Source organism: Oncorhynchus tshawytscha, linkage group LG24, assembly GCF_018296145.1.
Source record: "Oncorhynchus tshawytscha isolate Ot180627B linkage group LG24, Otsh_v2.0, whole genome shotgun sequence".
NCBI classification, from domain to species: Eukaryota; Metazoa; Chordata; class Actinopteri; order Salmoniformes; family Salmonidae; genus Oncorhynchus; species Oncorhynchus tshawytscha.
This window is the reverse complement of record NC_056452.1, coordinates 14,730,520-14,746,859: the sequence shown is the minus strand read 5'-3', so window position 1 is coordinate 14,746,859 and position 16,340 is coordinate 14,730,520. Positions and strand designations below refer to the sequence as shown.

At 40.2% G+C, this 16,340-nt stretch overlaps 2 protein-coding genes across 3 annotated transcripts; one reads left to right on the top strand and one right to left on the bottom strand.

The window, feature by feature from the left end:
* Positions 1-1,687: 1,687 nt before the first annotated feature.
* Positions 1,688-14,123, top strand: LOC112223639 (histone acetyltransferase KAT7). Of its 2 annotated transcripts, none has more exons than XM_024386732.2 (14): positions 1,688-1,930; positions 2,487-2,637; positions 2,839-3,087; positions 3,248-3,330; positions 3,453-3,533; positions 4,021-4,119; positions 4,429-4,539; positions 4,679-4,870; positions 6,840-6,929; positions 7,507-7,647; positions 7,807-7,900; positions 8,224-8,370; positions 9,026-9,132; positions 13,097-14,123. In XM_024386732.2, the coding sequence occupies exons 1-14, from the start codon at positions 1,913-1,915 to the stop codon at positions 13,196-13,198; spliced, it is 1,665 nt and encodes a 554-aa protein (XP_024242500.1). In that variant the 5' UTR covers positions 1,688-1,912; the 3' UTR covers positions 13,199-14,123. The 2 variants fall into 2 exon arrangements, with proteins under 2 accessions (XP_024242500.1, XP_024242499.1); XM_024386731.2 differs by having other exon boundaries at positions 1,689-1,930; positions 4,667-4,870.
* LOC112223641 (protachykinin-1-like) lies at positions 13,991-15,714 on the bottom strand. Its single transcript, XM_024386733.2, has 6 exons — positions 15,435-15,714; positions 15,153-15,249; positions 14,922-14,957; positions 14,649-14,702; positions 14,277-14,351; positions 13,991-14,081 (listed from the first exon to the last, which is right to left on the bottom strand). The coding sequence occupies exons 1-6, from the start codon at positions 15,546-15,548 to the stop codon at positions 14,044-14,046; spliced, it is 414 nt and encodes a 137-aa protein (XP_024242501.1). The 5' UTR covers positions 15,549-15,714; the 3' UTR covers positions 13,991-14,043.
* Between the last annotated feature and the right edge of the window lie 626 nt (positions 15,715-16,340).

Here is a 16,340-nt window from a genome sequence, read left to right as displayed (position 1 = left end):
AAGTTCAAATCCCCGAGCTGACAAGGTACAAGTCTTGTCGTTCTACCCCTGAACAGGCAGGTAACTCACTGTTCCTCACTGTTCCTAGGCCGTCATTGAATATAAGAATTTGTATTAAAGTAAAGGTTAAAAAAAATATATATATAATGTTTGTCAATTAATAAAAGCTTTTAACTTTTCCACATGATCATTTCTTTGAATTCTTTGGAGATTTGCCCAATGCTTTGGATATGTTCATGCTATTAGGTCTACTGATTTTTGTTTGTTTTATGTAGTGCGTTGTCCTAGTTTTTTCTAAAGCATTTATATGTGTGTGTTTTCTTCTCTTCTTTAAAAAAATAAAGGATGTGTGTGCACAGTTCAGCAATAGAAAATTAGAAAAGTAAGAAAGCATGAGAAATAATATAGATTGATTGAATTCAAGTGATTACTGTAACATATCATAGCTTTTTTTGTATCTGTTCATAATCAGTATTCCAGGAAATGTTTCACAGCACTACGAGTTATTTTTCTCTCTCGCTTTACCAAGGTTTCTGCTGAGTATGAATGATTGTGTCATGGTATTTACTCTTTGATTGAATTACACTATCAGTGTATAGACCGTTTCTATTTCGCAATGATACTAATCTCTCATATTGATGAAAGACATTTACCACAAACAATGGTCCAGAGACCAATATCAAATAGAGGCCAAGCAGTAGCAGCTAATGTAGTTATTTATCCTTTGATGAGCAGTGATCTGAGTAACAGATAGGCTTGTTACCATATAGACTCTATTTTTACATAGAGTTACTGAGCTTCACAATAAAAGGTGAGTAATGTCCAATCAGTGGGATAATACATTTAATCATCACTGATTTGTCTGCTTTGGTTTTTGACATGAGACAACACAGTTTTCCCGTAGTACAGATAGCTTTAGAACTCACACCAATGTATGTAAACTAGTAGAACTGTGCAAGAGTCATACAAATTAGAAAGAAACAAAGATTTCGACATATATTCGAGACCTATAACCCACGTGTGACAGAAAGTGTTAGCAAAGATGGCAGATAAATTAAGATAGTTCAATCAGGCCGTTTACCATTGAAAAAAATAATTTTCTTGTTGAAAAGTGGTATCCCAAGTATTAATACAGTAAAGTACACACACCAAAGGGTAAATATTATTATTTTTGTTTCTTCTGTAGTGTTTTTAGACACAACTGCAAAATTCAAGGAGTAGGGCATTCAAGGCTTTGGTTTGATGGGAATTCGTAATGTCATAGGCCTCCCCCTTGCTTGAAGAACAATATTATGTTTCTTCAGAGAAAATATATTTGTAGTGATGTTCAATGTTTTTTGTTATTGTATTGGAATTTGACATTTAAAATTAAAAAATTAAAAATGTTTTTTTTTTGAAGAGACGAAGCGAGGAACAACTGGGCCAAAAATCTATCTTCTCCCCAAAAAAACAAAAACAAAAGATTGGAAAAAAAGAACAAAAGAGGAAAGGCCCACCCCCACACTTGTGCTATTTCATGATGTACAAGCATTTCTCTACAACCGCAATAACATCTGCTAAATATGTGACCAATCAAATTTGATTTGAATTTATCTGGACCACGGATTGAGATGTGCCTTTTGATAAGTAGATCAGATGTTAAATGAGTTGAAAATAAGACTGGCGTGCCACCTATACAGTGCCACCCAGTGGAGACAGTACCACATGTGACATTACACAGAGGTTCCAAACGGAAGTGTGTTGTACCGAAAATGTGGCGCGAGACATAGCCAATGTTGTGTGTACATACACGTTCTTTTAAAGTAAAAACTTAATCTAAAACAGTTCCATCCACTGCATTTATTATACAATTTGGGAACTACGTTGTTGTATGAGACGGGCGGCATAGGAACCGGCGTTCATCAAGGCAAATATGCCCCGTAGACGACAGGTACGAAACATGTAGGTCGGAAGCTAACGTTACGGCGTTAGCTAGCTAGCTGGATAAAGCTAACTTGACTAGCTATGCTGCTAGCATAACGTTGCTAAAATGTTAGCCAGTGATCTCTATTATGCATTCGAAAGTATGTATGTTTCTTAACTAGCTAGATAACTTGATGCTAACTATCTAGTTAGCTACTGCAGATAACCCAAGTTAGTAAGCTAAAATGGCCTCTTTTTACGCTTTCAAGGTAGATTGCTAGCTAATGCTACAATGGTGTTTTTCTAATGTTGCGTTGCCTATTTGGCTAACTAACGTTAAATGACTAGCTAGCTAGCTATTAAGGCTGTGTTTACATATCGATTTGTAGTGAGTAATTAGCTAGCTGTATATCTCATTCATGAGAAATGGATACATTTGAAGGAGCTAACGTTCGCAACAATTCTATAACCTAGTTAGAGCCATCATGACAAGCAAATAGTTAACGTTAGCTAGCTACATATCGTCTAGTTACCTGGCTAACGCGTTAGCCCTACCAGTCTTACTTTTTTTCATTCTATCACAGAGTGTGCATTTGGGGAGCGGCTCTGATGGGACTGAAGATTCAGACTCATCTGCAGAGAGAGAACAGACAAACAGCTCAGAGAGTGATGGAAACATACCCAAGAGAACACGCCTCACAAGAGCATCTCTACGCCTCAGCCAAAGCTCACAAGGTAAAGAAAGCCATGGGATGGGTGCTTTAGTTATGAATCAAAACCTACATTGCAACTGTAGTAGTTAGGCTAGTGAACAATGAGTCAATCACCTGTATAGGAGACCTTTGAGGGCTAACAATTGCTAGAAGATTCCATTATTTTATCCTACGTTGTCAGTGTAGCTGAATGTTGTGCTGTTTCTCCCACATGTCAATGTAGACACACCAGATGTGAAGCGAGTCGGCGACCATGACGAGTCTCCGCCGTTGACGCCCACAGGCAACGCCCCATCATCTGAGTCTGAGCTGGACATCTCCAGCCCCAACGCCTCCCACGACGAGAGTGTGACCAAAGACCCCGCCCTTAGAGACTCAGACAAGGACCTCTCCCACCGGCCCAAGCGCCGCCGCTGCCATGAGACCTACAATTTTAACATGAAGTGTCCCACACCGGGATGCAACTCACTGGGTAAGACAAGTGACTATTTGGTTAGTGGCACCACTGCTAGTTTAGTGGATGCTGAACAAGACTTGTCATGATTCTTGTTAAGATTCTTATTATGAAATATCTCTGGTCAATTTAATTATATGTAAACTCATTGCTTTTCTGTCTCTCGTGTTCCTTGCAGGACATCTAACAGGAAAACATGAACGCCATTTTGCGGTTTCAGGATGTCCTCTTTACCATAACCTGTCTGCTGATGAATGCAAGGTAAATATGTAATTAAAATATTTGGCATTGCTTATTGAGGTACATTAACGTCATTGTCTCGTACAATGAGAGCTACAGAGAATCAAATGCCCAATAAGTTTATTCATCCTTTTTATTGACAGGTGAAAGCATCCACTCGCGAGAAACACGAAGAAGAATCAAAGGTGCAGGAGGAAAGCAACAGACACGCTACACGACATCAGGTAAAATTAATTAAATTAATCTTGAATACTTTTTAAGGTGATTCATTTTATCATGTAAAAGTAAATAAAGGGCCTCCCGAGTGGTGCAGTGGTCTAGGGCACTGTCTCACAACCGGCTGTGATCGGGAGTCCCATAGGGCGGCGCACAATTGGCCTAGCATCGCCCGGATTAAGGAAGGGTTTGGCCGGGTGGGGCTTCAATTGGCTCACCACGCTCTAGCAACTCCTTCTGGCTGGCCAGGCGCCCGCAGGCTGACCTCGGTCGTCAGGTGAATGGTGTTTCCTCCAACACATTGGTGCGGCTGGCTTCCAGGTTAAGCAGGCAGGTATTAAGAAGCGCGGTTTGGCTGTTGACGTTTCGGAGGACGCATGACTCGACCTCTGCCTCCCGAGCCCATTGGGGAGTTGCAGCGATGAGACGATGAAAAAAGGGGGTAAAATAAAAAAAATAGCTAAAATCACAATGAATTCCTGTTGTGTCCACCAGATGCCCACATCAAAACAGACGAGATACAAAGAGCAGGTGACGGAGATGAGAAAGGGGAGGAATTCTGGGCTTCCCAAGGAGCAGAAGGAGAAGTACATGGTGAGACATAGGACAGATCTCCCCCATTCTAATGACTAGAGGGAGAATCATGTTTGCTATGGGGATCCTCTGGTCACTTGGCCCTTCCACCCCTACGGGAGGGCAGCTCCCGATCAGCCCAGTCAAAGCTCTTCTCTATCTTGGCACCCCAATGGTGGAACAAGCTTACCCCTAATGTCAGGACAACGGCCCATCTTCCCGAAAAAGTCAGAAACGCTACCTCTTTAAAGAGTATATTCAATAAAGCCCATTTATTGACACAATCAGCACTCCGTCACCCAACTCTTTTTCTTTCCATCTCGTCTACAGGAGCATCGACAGAGCCACGGCAACACCAGAGAACCTCTTCTGGAGAACATCACTAGTGAATATGACCTGGAGCTTTTCAGAAAAGCCCAGGCACGCGCATCTGAAGATCTGGTAAGACAAAAACCTCAGTGCACCTTCATGCATAATAAACCAATCTTGTTTTAGATTATTGTAGATAAGATGTTCTTGGTAGTTTAGAAGAATTTCATATTTCTCCTCTCTCGTTTGCCGCTTATTGAAAACGCCACAGGAGAAGCTGCGGATCCAGGGACAGATCACGGAGGGCAGCAACATGATCAAGACCATCCTGTTCGGCCGCTACGAGCTGGACACCTGGTACCACTCGCCCTACCCCGAGGAGTACGCCCGCCTGGGACGTCTCTACGTCTGCGAGTTCTGCCTCAAGTACATGAAGAGCCAGACCATTCTGAGACGACACATGGTAAGATATACAGTGCCTTCAGAAAGTTCCCCTCGACTTTGTTATTCCACGTTTTGTTGCAGGCCGAATTCAAAATAGATTAAATATGTTTGTTTTTTTCACTCAGCCGTCTACACACGATACCCCATAATGACAAAGTGAAAACATGTTTTTAGAAATGTATTGAAAATGAATTACAGAAATATCTCATTTACATAGGCATTCCCACCCCTTTGCTATGCCACCCAAAATGTAGCTCTGGTGCATCCAATTTACTTTGATCATCCTTGAGCTGTCACGACAACTTGATTGGAGTTCACCTGTTGCCAATTCAGTTGTTTGGACATACATTTAGAAAGAAACACACATGTCTATATAAGGTCCCACAGTTGACCGTAGATGTCAGAGCAAAAACTTCTCAAGTCCAAAGAACTGTCTGTAGATCTCCGAGATAGAATTGTTGTGTCTGGGGAAGGGTATAAAACCATTTCTAGTGTTAAAAGTTTTGAAGAGAGCAGTGGTCTCCATCATTGACAAATTAAAACAAATATGAAACTGCCTAGATCTGGCTGTCAGACCGAACTGGGTAAGAAGGACCTTGGTCATGGAAGTGACCTAGACAGAACTACAGAATTCCTTGGCTGAAATGGGAGAACATGCCACAAAGACAACGGTCTCTACAGCCCTTCACCAATCTAGGCTTTATGGGAGAGTGGCCAGTCGGAAGCCACTCCTAAGAAAAAGGCTCATGACAGCATGCATAAGGCAAATTATTCTGTGGTCTGATGAGACAAATTTAACTCTTTAGCCTGAATGCAAAGCTCTGTGTCTGGAGAAAATCAAGCACAGCTCATCTCCCAACGGGGAAGAATCATGCTATGTAGGATGCTTTTTAGCGTCTGGGACTAGGAGACTGGTAAGGATAGAGGGAACAATGACTGGAGCCAAATACAGCAAACTCTTGATGAGAGAGTTTCTTCAGAGTGCAAACGACCTTAAACTGGGGCATAGATTCCACGTACCAACAGGATAATGACCCCAAAAATACAGCCAAAACACTGCTGGATTGGTTTCAGAACACGAATGTGAAAGTCCTTGAGTGTTCCAGTCAAAGCCAAGATTTAAATCCCATTGAAAATCTGTGGAAAGACTTGGGAGAGGCGATGAACAGCAATCTAGCTTAAGAGCTTTGAGAAAATCTGCAGATGTTCAAAGATTCTTCCAAATGGTCTACGGTACAACTCCCGCAGCCGCACTCCTTTTGAGAAAAAGTATTTTCCTTTTTATCCTGACAAATGTTGACTCTCCTGAACACCAACGCCGGAGTACAGTGTTAATGATATAGGGTCCTATCATGGTACAAAAATAAACATTGTTCTAAGCTCATAGACATACCCAAGACGACTCAAAGCTGGGCTTTATAAATACATTTGATTGAATCGCCACCAAAGGTGCTTTTACAAAGTATTAACTCAGAGGTTTGAATACATATGTAAATGAGATTTCTGTGTTTCATTTTCAATACATTTGCAAATATTTCTAAAAACACGTTTTCATTTAGTCGTCATGGGGTATTGTGTATGGATGGGTAAGGGGAACAAAATCGATTTAATCCATTGTGAATTCAGGCTGTAATACAACAAAAATGCGGAATAAGTCGAGGGGTATGAATACTTCCTGAAGGCACTGTAGAAAAGCCAGTCCTATCACCTCTTAAGCTGGGGTTACACAAATCAACTTTCACACAATGTTTGTTGCAGGTTGCAAGTGACATTCTCTAAAGCAACCTTTGCTGATACTTGAAGCAACTCAAATGTGATTGAAACTGCATGCAACAGCCAATCAAAGTTTAAGCTCCTTTTGTCATATGTTTGGGAATTCTAAACTCACCCAATGACTTCAATTTCAGCTGAAACTCTTCAGAGAGGCCTTTTTTAATGGGGGTTTGAATGAGCAAATCAATAGTGTTGTCTCCCTGTGTGTTTGTTAGGCTAAGTGTGTGTGGAAGCATCCGCCCGGCGATGAGGTCTACAGGAAGGGAGCCATCTCTGTCTTTGAGGTGGACGGCAAGAAGAACAAGGTGAGGGGACCTACACACTTGAACTCACCCTGGACTCGTACACAACAAATGCTTTTTTTCCTGTCTCCGTTTTATTCTCCGGTCTAAAGAACAAATAAATAATCGTGGTTGAATTATTACCTTTCGTTTTGTCATGTCTCACATTTCTTCAGGGACCCTAACCCCACTGGTGCCTTGCACTCCTATAAAACAAGCTACATAGAATATGGATAGGTCACATACACTGGATAGGTGCAGTGAAATTGGGGCGGCAGGGTGTTGGACTAGTAACCGGAAGGTTGCAAGTTCAAGCCCCCCAGCTGACAAGGTACAAATCTGTCGTTCTGCCCCTGAACAGGCAGTTAACCCACTGTTCCTAGGCCGTCATTGAAAATAAGAATTTGTTCTTAACTGACTTGCCTAGTTAAATAAAGGTTTAAAAAAAATAATAATAATAATTAAAATGTGTTGTTTTACAGGGTCGGCCACAGTAGTAGGGCACCCCTGGAGGAAATGAGCTCTAGTCTACCTTTCGCCCTTATATTATCCCTGGCAAGGTCTTTGGGGAATTGAAATGGTGTGTGGTTTCCTTTTCCAGATCTACTGCCAGAACCTGTGTCTACTCGCTAAGCTCTTCCTGGATCACAAGACGCTGTACTACGACGTGGAACCCTTTCTGTTCTACGTTATGACTGAGGCAGACAACACAGGCTGCCATCTTGTGGGATACTTCTCTAAGGTACCCATCCATTATACTCTGTTCAAATTGATAGTGTCTCCCATAACTTTTTGATACGGTTTATAACAGAGCTTTTTTTTTAAATTATTATTAGGGACGTCTCTGTCATTACTTTAGTTTTAAAGATGAGATTCAGACCCATATCCTCTGTTTTTTCAGGAGAAGAACTCTTTCCTCAACTACAACGTCTCCTGCATCCTGACAATGCCCCAGTACATGAGGCAAGGCTTTGGGAAGATGCTGATTGACTTCAGTAAGTATAGACTAACTCTGTTTTCCCCTTGTTAGATTGGCTACTGCAACTACAGCCAGGTGGCATTTCGACATGCTGATTTATTTTGTTAAGCCTCCCAGGAATGACAACAGAGTCTTGCTGGTCAAAAATGGCTTTTAATGTCCTGAAAGCAACTTCTTTATGTGTTGTCATTATGTGGTTATTGCAGTAGAAACTACAGTTCCTTTAGCAGTTTTTTTTGCTTTTCTCCACCAGGTCTCATTGCTATATAAGTGCAGTCCATCTCATTACTTATTAGAACTGCTAGTGACCACCCTGCCGGCGCTCTCCCCTTTCTGTAGGCTACCTGCTGTCCAAGGTGGAGGAGAAGGTGGGCTCCCCAGAGCGGCCCCTCTCGGACCTGGGCCTCATCAGCTACCGTAGCTACTGGAAAGAGGTGCTGCTGCGTTACATGTACAACTTCCAGGGCAAAGAGATCTCCATCAAAGGTGACAGAGGACTTTACAAAGAACTGATTTTTGCAAATATGTTTTGGTGCTTAATGCCGCTCTTGACTGTTGAGAAAATATTTCCTCAACAATCTACAATTAGTTTAGGGTCAAAGGTGAGGGTTTAAAATTACCCGGGTAAATTATGTAGCTTGTTCCGGTCACACACACACGCCATACACTCACACACAATCTCCAAAGTGTCCTCTTTAAATTTCTCCCACATAAGCATATGTATTTTTTTTCTCATTTAGAAACGTTTTAATTTGGGCCTGTCCATATAGGCTAATTCTCCTCTCATAATGAATTAGTCCGTAGGTGGAGCATCAAACTGCTTAACGAACATGCACTAAGCATTAAACCTGGGAAGGCTACCTTTGGTTTATCACTCTATTTGTCATGTATTTGCTGTAGCTTGTGTGTTTACAGCCCTATCAATCTGTTTTATGGTTGTCAAGTCTGTAAATGTTGATGATTTAATGTTGTTAATTATTTAGCTTGTTCAGGTTAGCCTCAGTTTCATTTGAACACGTGAGAGGATTTTCTACCAAGCATTTGAATGACTAGTTACAGCATATGAAACGGTACTCTTGGCACGATTCAGTATTTTGAATGAGTGCGTGAAGAGCTGTGCGTTGTACTCGTGTGTGTTCAGAGATCAGCCAGGAGACCGCGGTGAACCCAGTGGACATTGTCAGCACCCTGCAGTCCCTGCAGATGCTTAAGTACTGGAAGGGAAAGCACCTCGTCTTGAAGAGACAGGTAAGTGTCCCCTTCATGAAGGTGTGTGTCATGACAATATCAACATCGGTTAACCCTTTATACTCTGATCCCATGTACGGGATCAAAAATGGGAGATTTGGTCACTGATAAGAGATTAAATTGGAACGCGGTGGCTGTACAGTAGCATACTATACATTTCAATTGGGGCCTATCCATATAGGTAAAGGGTTAAGTGATGTCCCCCATCACGTACCCAACAGTGTGTGACATCACAATATCCCATTCAGCCCAGTTTGTCAGTTAATACCCTAGGCGAGGCACCTAAAACCCGTGAAGGAGGAGTTCTGTGAACATTTGAGAGACTGCAAAATCAAGGATATGTCATGTGTTTACTGTAGCTTGTGTGTATGTAGCCCTGTCCATCTGTTTTTTGTGGTTATCAGCAGTGGGTTTCATAATTATTCACCCCCTTGGATTTCTTCACATTTTGTGTTGCAAAGTGGGATTAAAATGGATTTAATTGTAAAAAAAAATGTTTTGTCAACGATCGACACAAAATACTAATGCCAGTGGAAAACATTTTCATATATACACTACCGGTCAAAAGTTTTAGAACACCTATGCATCCAAGGGTTTTTCTTTATTTTTACTATATTTTCTACATTGTAGAATAATAGTGAAGACATCAAAACTATGAAATAACACACATGGAATCATGTAGTAACCAAAAAAGTGTTAACCAAATCAAAATATATTTTATATTTGAGATTATTCAAATAGCAACCCTTTGCCTTGATGACAGCTTTGCTCACTCTTGGCATTCTCTCAACCTGTGTCATGAGGTAGTCGCCTGAAATGCATTTCAATAAACAGGTGTGCCTTGTTAAAAGTTAATTTGTGGAATTTCTTTCCTTCTTAATGCATTTGAGCCAATCAGTTGTGTTGTGACAAGGTAAGGAGGGTATACAGAAGATAGCCCTATTTGGTAAAAGACCAAGTCTATATTCTGGCAAGAACCGCTCCAATAAGAAAAGAGAAATGACAGTCCATTACTTCAAGACATGAAGGTCAGTCAATCCGGAAAATTTCGAAAGTTTAAGTGCAGTCGCAAAAAACATCAAGTGCCATGATGAAACTGGCTCTCATGAGGACCGCCACAGGAAAGGAAGACCTAGAGTTACTTCTGCTGCAGAGGATAAGTTCATTAGAGTTAACTGCACCTCTGTTTGCAGCCCAAATAAATGCTTCACAGAGTTCAACTAACAGACACATCTCCACATCAAATGTTCAGAGGAGACTGTGAAAAAGGCCTTTTTAATTATTGAATTGCTTCAATGAAACCACTACTAAAGGACACCAATAATAAGAAGAGACTTGCTTGGGCCAAGAAACACAAGCAGTGGACATTAAACTGGTAGAAATCTGTCCTTTGGTCTGATGAGACCAAATTTGAGATTTTTGGTTCCAACCATCGTGTCTTTGTGAGATGTGGAGTAGGTGAATGGATGATCTCCACATGTGTGGTTCCCACCGTGAAGCATGGAGGAGGTAGTATGGAGGTGCTTTGCTGGTGACATTGTCTGATTTATTTAGAATTGAAGGCACACTTAACCAGCATGGCTACCACAGCATTCTGCAGCGATATCCCATCTGGTTTGCGCTTAGTCCCACTATCATTTGGTTTTCAACAAGACAATGACCCCAAACACACCTCCAGGCTGTGTAAGGGCTATTTGACCAAGAAGGAGAGTCATATAAGCGCTGTATCAGATGTCCTGGCCTTCACAATCACCCAACCTCAACCCAGTTTGGGATGAGTCAGTCCGCAGAGTGAAGGAAAAGCAGCCAACAAGTGCTCAGCATATGTGGGAACTCCTTCAAGACTTTTAGAAGAACATTCATGAAGCTGGTTGAGAGAATGCCAAGAGTGCAAAGCTGTCATCAAGGCAAAGGGTGCCAACTTTGAAGATTCTCAAATATTTTGATTTGTTTAACACTTTTTTGGTTACTACATGATTCCATATGTTATTTCATAGTTTACGATGTCAAAAAAAGTAAATATAAAGATATAACCTTCGTAGGTGGTGACTGGTACTGTATATATTTTTTAGATTAACAAAGAATAAAACACTAATATACTGTACCTTTTTAAGTATTGAACCCCCTGAGTCAATACGCGTTAGTAACACCTTTTGGCAGCGTTTTATAGCTGTGCGTCTTCTTGGGTCAGTCTCTAAGAGCTTTGCACACTTGGATTGTGCAATATTTGCCCATTTATTATTTTTAATTCTTCATGCTGTGTCAACTGTAACTTGGCCACTCAGGAACATTCACTGTCTTCATGGTAAGCAACTCTAGTATATATTTCGCCTGGTGTTGTAGGTTTAGGTTATTGTCCTGCTGAAAGGTGAATTCCTCTCCCAGTGTCTGGTGTAAAGCAGACTGAAGCGGGTTCTCCTCTAGGATATTGCTTGTGCTTAGCTCCATCCCATTTCTTTTTGTCCCAAAAACCTCCCCAGTCTTTGCCGATATCAAGAATACCCATACCATGATGCAGCCACCACCATGCTTGAAAATAAGGAGGCAGTTACTCACTGATGTGTTGGATTGGCCCCAAACATAAGGCTTTGGATTTAGGCCAAAAGGTATATTCCTTTGCCGCGCTTTTTTTTTAGGTATGTATTGTTGCATACAGGATAGGATGCATGTTTTGGAATGTTGTTTTATTCAATATGTATTTGCTTCTGCTTTTCTCTGTCATGTAGGTCATTATTGTGGAGTCACTACAATGTTGTTGATTCATCCTCAGTTTTCTCCCATCACAGCCATTGAACCCCTTAGCTGTTTTAAAATCACCAATGGCCTCATGGTGACATCCCTGAGCAGTTTCCTTCCTGTCCTGTAGCTCAATTCAGAAGGAGGATTATCTTTTGATGTGTCTGGGTGGTTTAATTTATTTATTTTATTTTACCTTTATTTAACTAGGTAGGCAAATTGAGAACAAGTTCTCATTTACAATTGCGACCTGGCCAAGATATAGCAAAGCAGTTCGACAGATACAACGACACAGAGTTACACATGGAGTAAAACAAACATACAGTCAATAATACAGTATAAACAAGTCTATATACAATGTGAGCAAATGAGGTGAGAAGGGAGGTAAAGGCAAAAAAGTCCATGGTGGCAAAGTAAATACAATATAGCAAGTAAAACACTGGAATGGTAGTTTTGCAATGGAAGAATGTGCAAAGTAGAAATAAAAATAATGGGGTGCAAAGGAGCAAAATAAATAAATAAATTAAAATTAAATACAGTTGGGAAAGAAGTAGTTGTTTGGGCTAAATTATAGGTGGGCTATGTACAGGTGCAGTAATCTGTGAGCTGCTCTGACAGTTGGTGCTTAAAGCTAGTGAGGGTAGTAGTAATACATCATCTACAGCATAATTATTAACGTGACCATGCTTAAAGTGATATTCAATGTCTGATTCGTTATTGTTACCCATCTACCCATCACGGCCCTTCTTTGAGGCTTTCGAAATGCTCACTGGTCTTTGTAGTTAAATCTATGCTTTAAATTCAATACGTGACCTAGAGACCTTACACATGAATGGGGGACAGTGGAAGGGGTAGTCATTCCAAAATCATTTCAACCCCTTGTGATTTAAGACAAATTTTACTCCTGAACTAATTTATGCTTTCTTAAACAGAGGTGAATACTTGACCTATATTTGAGTTATTTAGTACATTTATATATTTTTCTTTTCACTTTGACATTATGGATTGTTTTGTGTAGGTCAGTAACAAAATCACAATTCAATCTATTCCATTCCCTCATTGTAACGCAACAAAATGTGAAAAAATCCAAGGGGGGTGAATACTTATGATACCCACTGTATTTCATATCTGTAAATGTTGATCATTTTATGTCTGACTCGGTGCTCTTGAATGCGAGGCAAATTCCTCAAGGGCCAATAAATGAATTGAACTGAACTCTCCCTCACAGGACCTGATCGATGAGTGGAAAGCTAAGGAGACCAAAAGAGGCAGCAACAACAAAACCATCGACCCCAGCTCACTTAAATGGACCCCGCCCAAAGGGACATAGGCTATAGGCTCACCAGTGAGCCACTTAATAAACTTGACTTTCTTCTACCACACCTGCCGGGATAGGAGTCCTATCAATACCACAGTGATCTTTCTTCTACCACACCTGCCGGGATAGGAGTCCTATCAATACCACAGTGATCTTTCTTCTATCACACCTGCCGGGATAGGAGTCCTTTCAATATCACAGTGATCTTTATTCTACCACACCTGCCGGGATAGGAGTCCTTTCAATATCACAGTGATCTTTATTCTACCACACCTGCCGGGATAGGAGTCCCATCAATACCACAGTGATCTTCTATCCCTAAACACACCCTGTAGCTGTCCCTTACTTGTTCTTTTTTGTGTCTGGAGGAACTCTCTTCCCTTTTTACATTTCGACTTGTATTTATATTTTAGTAATATGTCACCATGTAACCATTCAATCAATTCTTGGCTGAAATATTGTTAAACAATGAAGGTTACAGAATTTGAGTTGATGACTTGTTTTAAAAGATCCACTTAAAGATGAGCTATGAATGTAGGTACATCTCGTCTGAGCTCTGACACTAGTGGATCACATGAGTGTTTTTGCTGCTTTGTCCACAAAAAAATATAGAACTGACCGGCTGCAGCATTCCTGGCTATTTTATTTCATTCAACACAGTTGCGGTTGTTTGCAGAGACAAGTACATTTTGGGGGGGATGGAATATTCAATAATCATCAGCATGAACTTTGATACGTTAGATATAGCATTTTGTTTCTTACAAGTATGAGATACAGTTTTGTTTTGTATGGTAGTCCTTTTTGAGTCTATATCAAAATTGTATAGGTCATGAAAACAAATCTTTTTTTTTCTAGCTTTAGTAATATTGGAGTTGGTCCCATTCCTCTTGTGAATCTGCCAAATGAAGAAATAAAAAATATTACATACAAGTTAAAATGTTTCGTTTGCATTTAGTCAACATGAATGCAAGTTTTACATGTATGTTTTTAAATTGCACAGTAAAACTTGTATTACATTTTGCAAACTGTACATTACAATGTTACAAAGTGCTCTCTGGTTTTAACCGTAACATCAATGTATATGACAGACCTGGTTGTGTGTCTGATCCCTCAGTGACATCGACCGCAGTGCTTGGAGCATCTGGAGTGATCCTCGTGAACGATTCTGCAGCACAAAACATTGCATTTGGTTATGACACGCGACTGCAATTGTTGACACCCGTTTTAAATTTGACTTCTCTCTGCTGTGTGTTTGTCTATAAAAAAAAAAAATGCCTTGAGATTTCAAATGATATAAATCATGCCATTTAGCAGACACTTTTATCCAAAGTGTTTTAGTCATCCGTGTATACATTTTGACGTATTGGGGGGGCGTTCTGGGAATTGAACCCACGCTGCAAGAACCATACTCCTCTACCAACTGAGCTATAGAGGATCTTATATGAAGTGTAATAATTCTTACCCCCACTTAGTGCTCTTCTTCCCATAAGTCCAACAAACATGTCCCCTTTGTTTCCTGTTGAAGACATCACCAGGAAAGAGTCATTTAAAAGGAGATGCATATTTTTTCTCATGTTAAATGTAAAACATATTTTAAATCCATATAATGCAGAAAATGTGTTATTGTTGTGATTTAGATACTGAATAATCTACAATATAGTATATGGACCAGAGTGTACTGTATACCACTATTCTAAAAAATATTTGTTTTGTTAGTCCATTGTGCTATACTCACGTTTTCTATCCACTTTAATAGGCTGCGGCTGATCGTCTGTAATTAAAGGGACCTGATAAGCACTCAAATGTATTTGAGTTCAAAATATTTGCTTTTCTTGTCAATTAGATATAATACGTACTCAACATACAGTACGCATCATACAATTTAGTACTCTAGTCTACCTCCTTCAAGATCCCTTTTCAAGTCATTCATTCTTGTTATGGACAGGCAGAACGTTATAGTGCTTACCTGAGCGTTTGCCCATGAGCCCGTAGAACTGACGGGCTTTGGATCTCTTTATCAGACTAGCCACTTGGCTGGACAATCTCTCTTCCAGTGGCTCATCCTGGCGAAAGGATTAAAGAGTCTTTTTTCCACAACATTTTTTTTTCTTGATTTATTTGTGAAAAGGCAATGTTCGGTTGCGACAATTATTACTCGCAAATATTTTTTTTGTTCTTGGTTCAAATCAGGAATATACTAATGATATAAACTCGTCTTGATAATAGAAATCTAAAACGTTCCACTTACCTGCCAGTCTTTTGATACCCAGTGTTCCTTGTCAACACTAAACGACAATCCTTGGTATGTATACACCAGTGCAAACAGGGTAACTATTACCAGCTGGAATTTCAAGATATCCATTGAATGTGATGATACTAGGCAAAGCTATATTCAAATAATATTTTTTTTTTTTTTTTTACTTAAGAAGTATATATCTTCAAGAAATAATGATAGTTGGCTGCTGAGTGAGCTCAGAAAAGGTCTGCTATCTTCTCTGATGGATTGCGGACTGAGTCTATTCCCTGTCGGTCTGATCCTGCACTGAATACAACGTCCATTTTATAACACAGTACCCCGTACAACCTCATGTTCCCTCCCCTCTGGACGCCATCAAATCATCAAGCTCATACTATTATTATGCAACATTTAACAAATATGTGTTTTTCACATCATGCAGAGAGATGCATGAAATATATTTTTGAATGCTTGTAGTATGCAGGTCCATTGTTAAGGAAACAAAATATAGGTGAGGCGAATGCAATGAGCTGTCGTCCAGTTTGAGCACTTGGACTGATGATATATGCATAATGCCCAATATCCAATTTACAGAAGGGGCCATTGTGCTTGTACTTTTATAATCCTTGGTTTGCTTTAAAAGTTTAACCTGGTGCTCACCTCGTTCCCTTGGATTTGATTGGGATCTGAGTGTATGTATGTGATTCACAGTTAAATATTTGCATTTTTTTCAAATTTGGTTCTGTAATTTCCATGTTTATCAAACCTACAACCAGAACTCTATATTTGCCAGAAACGTAAGTCAGCAGCCTCATGTTTGACCTTCTGATCTTTCTCTTTGATGTGAGGGTGCTTGAAAACTGCCGCCTGACATCTTTGAACAATGTCTTGTTAGTAATGGCTCCTTGTAACCCAGTC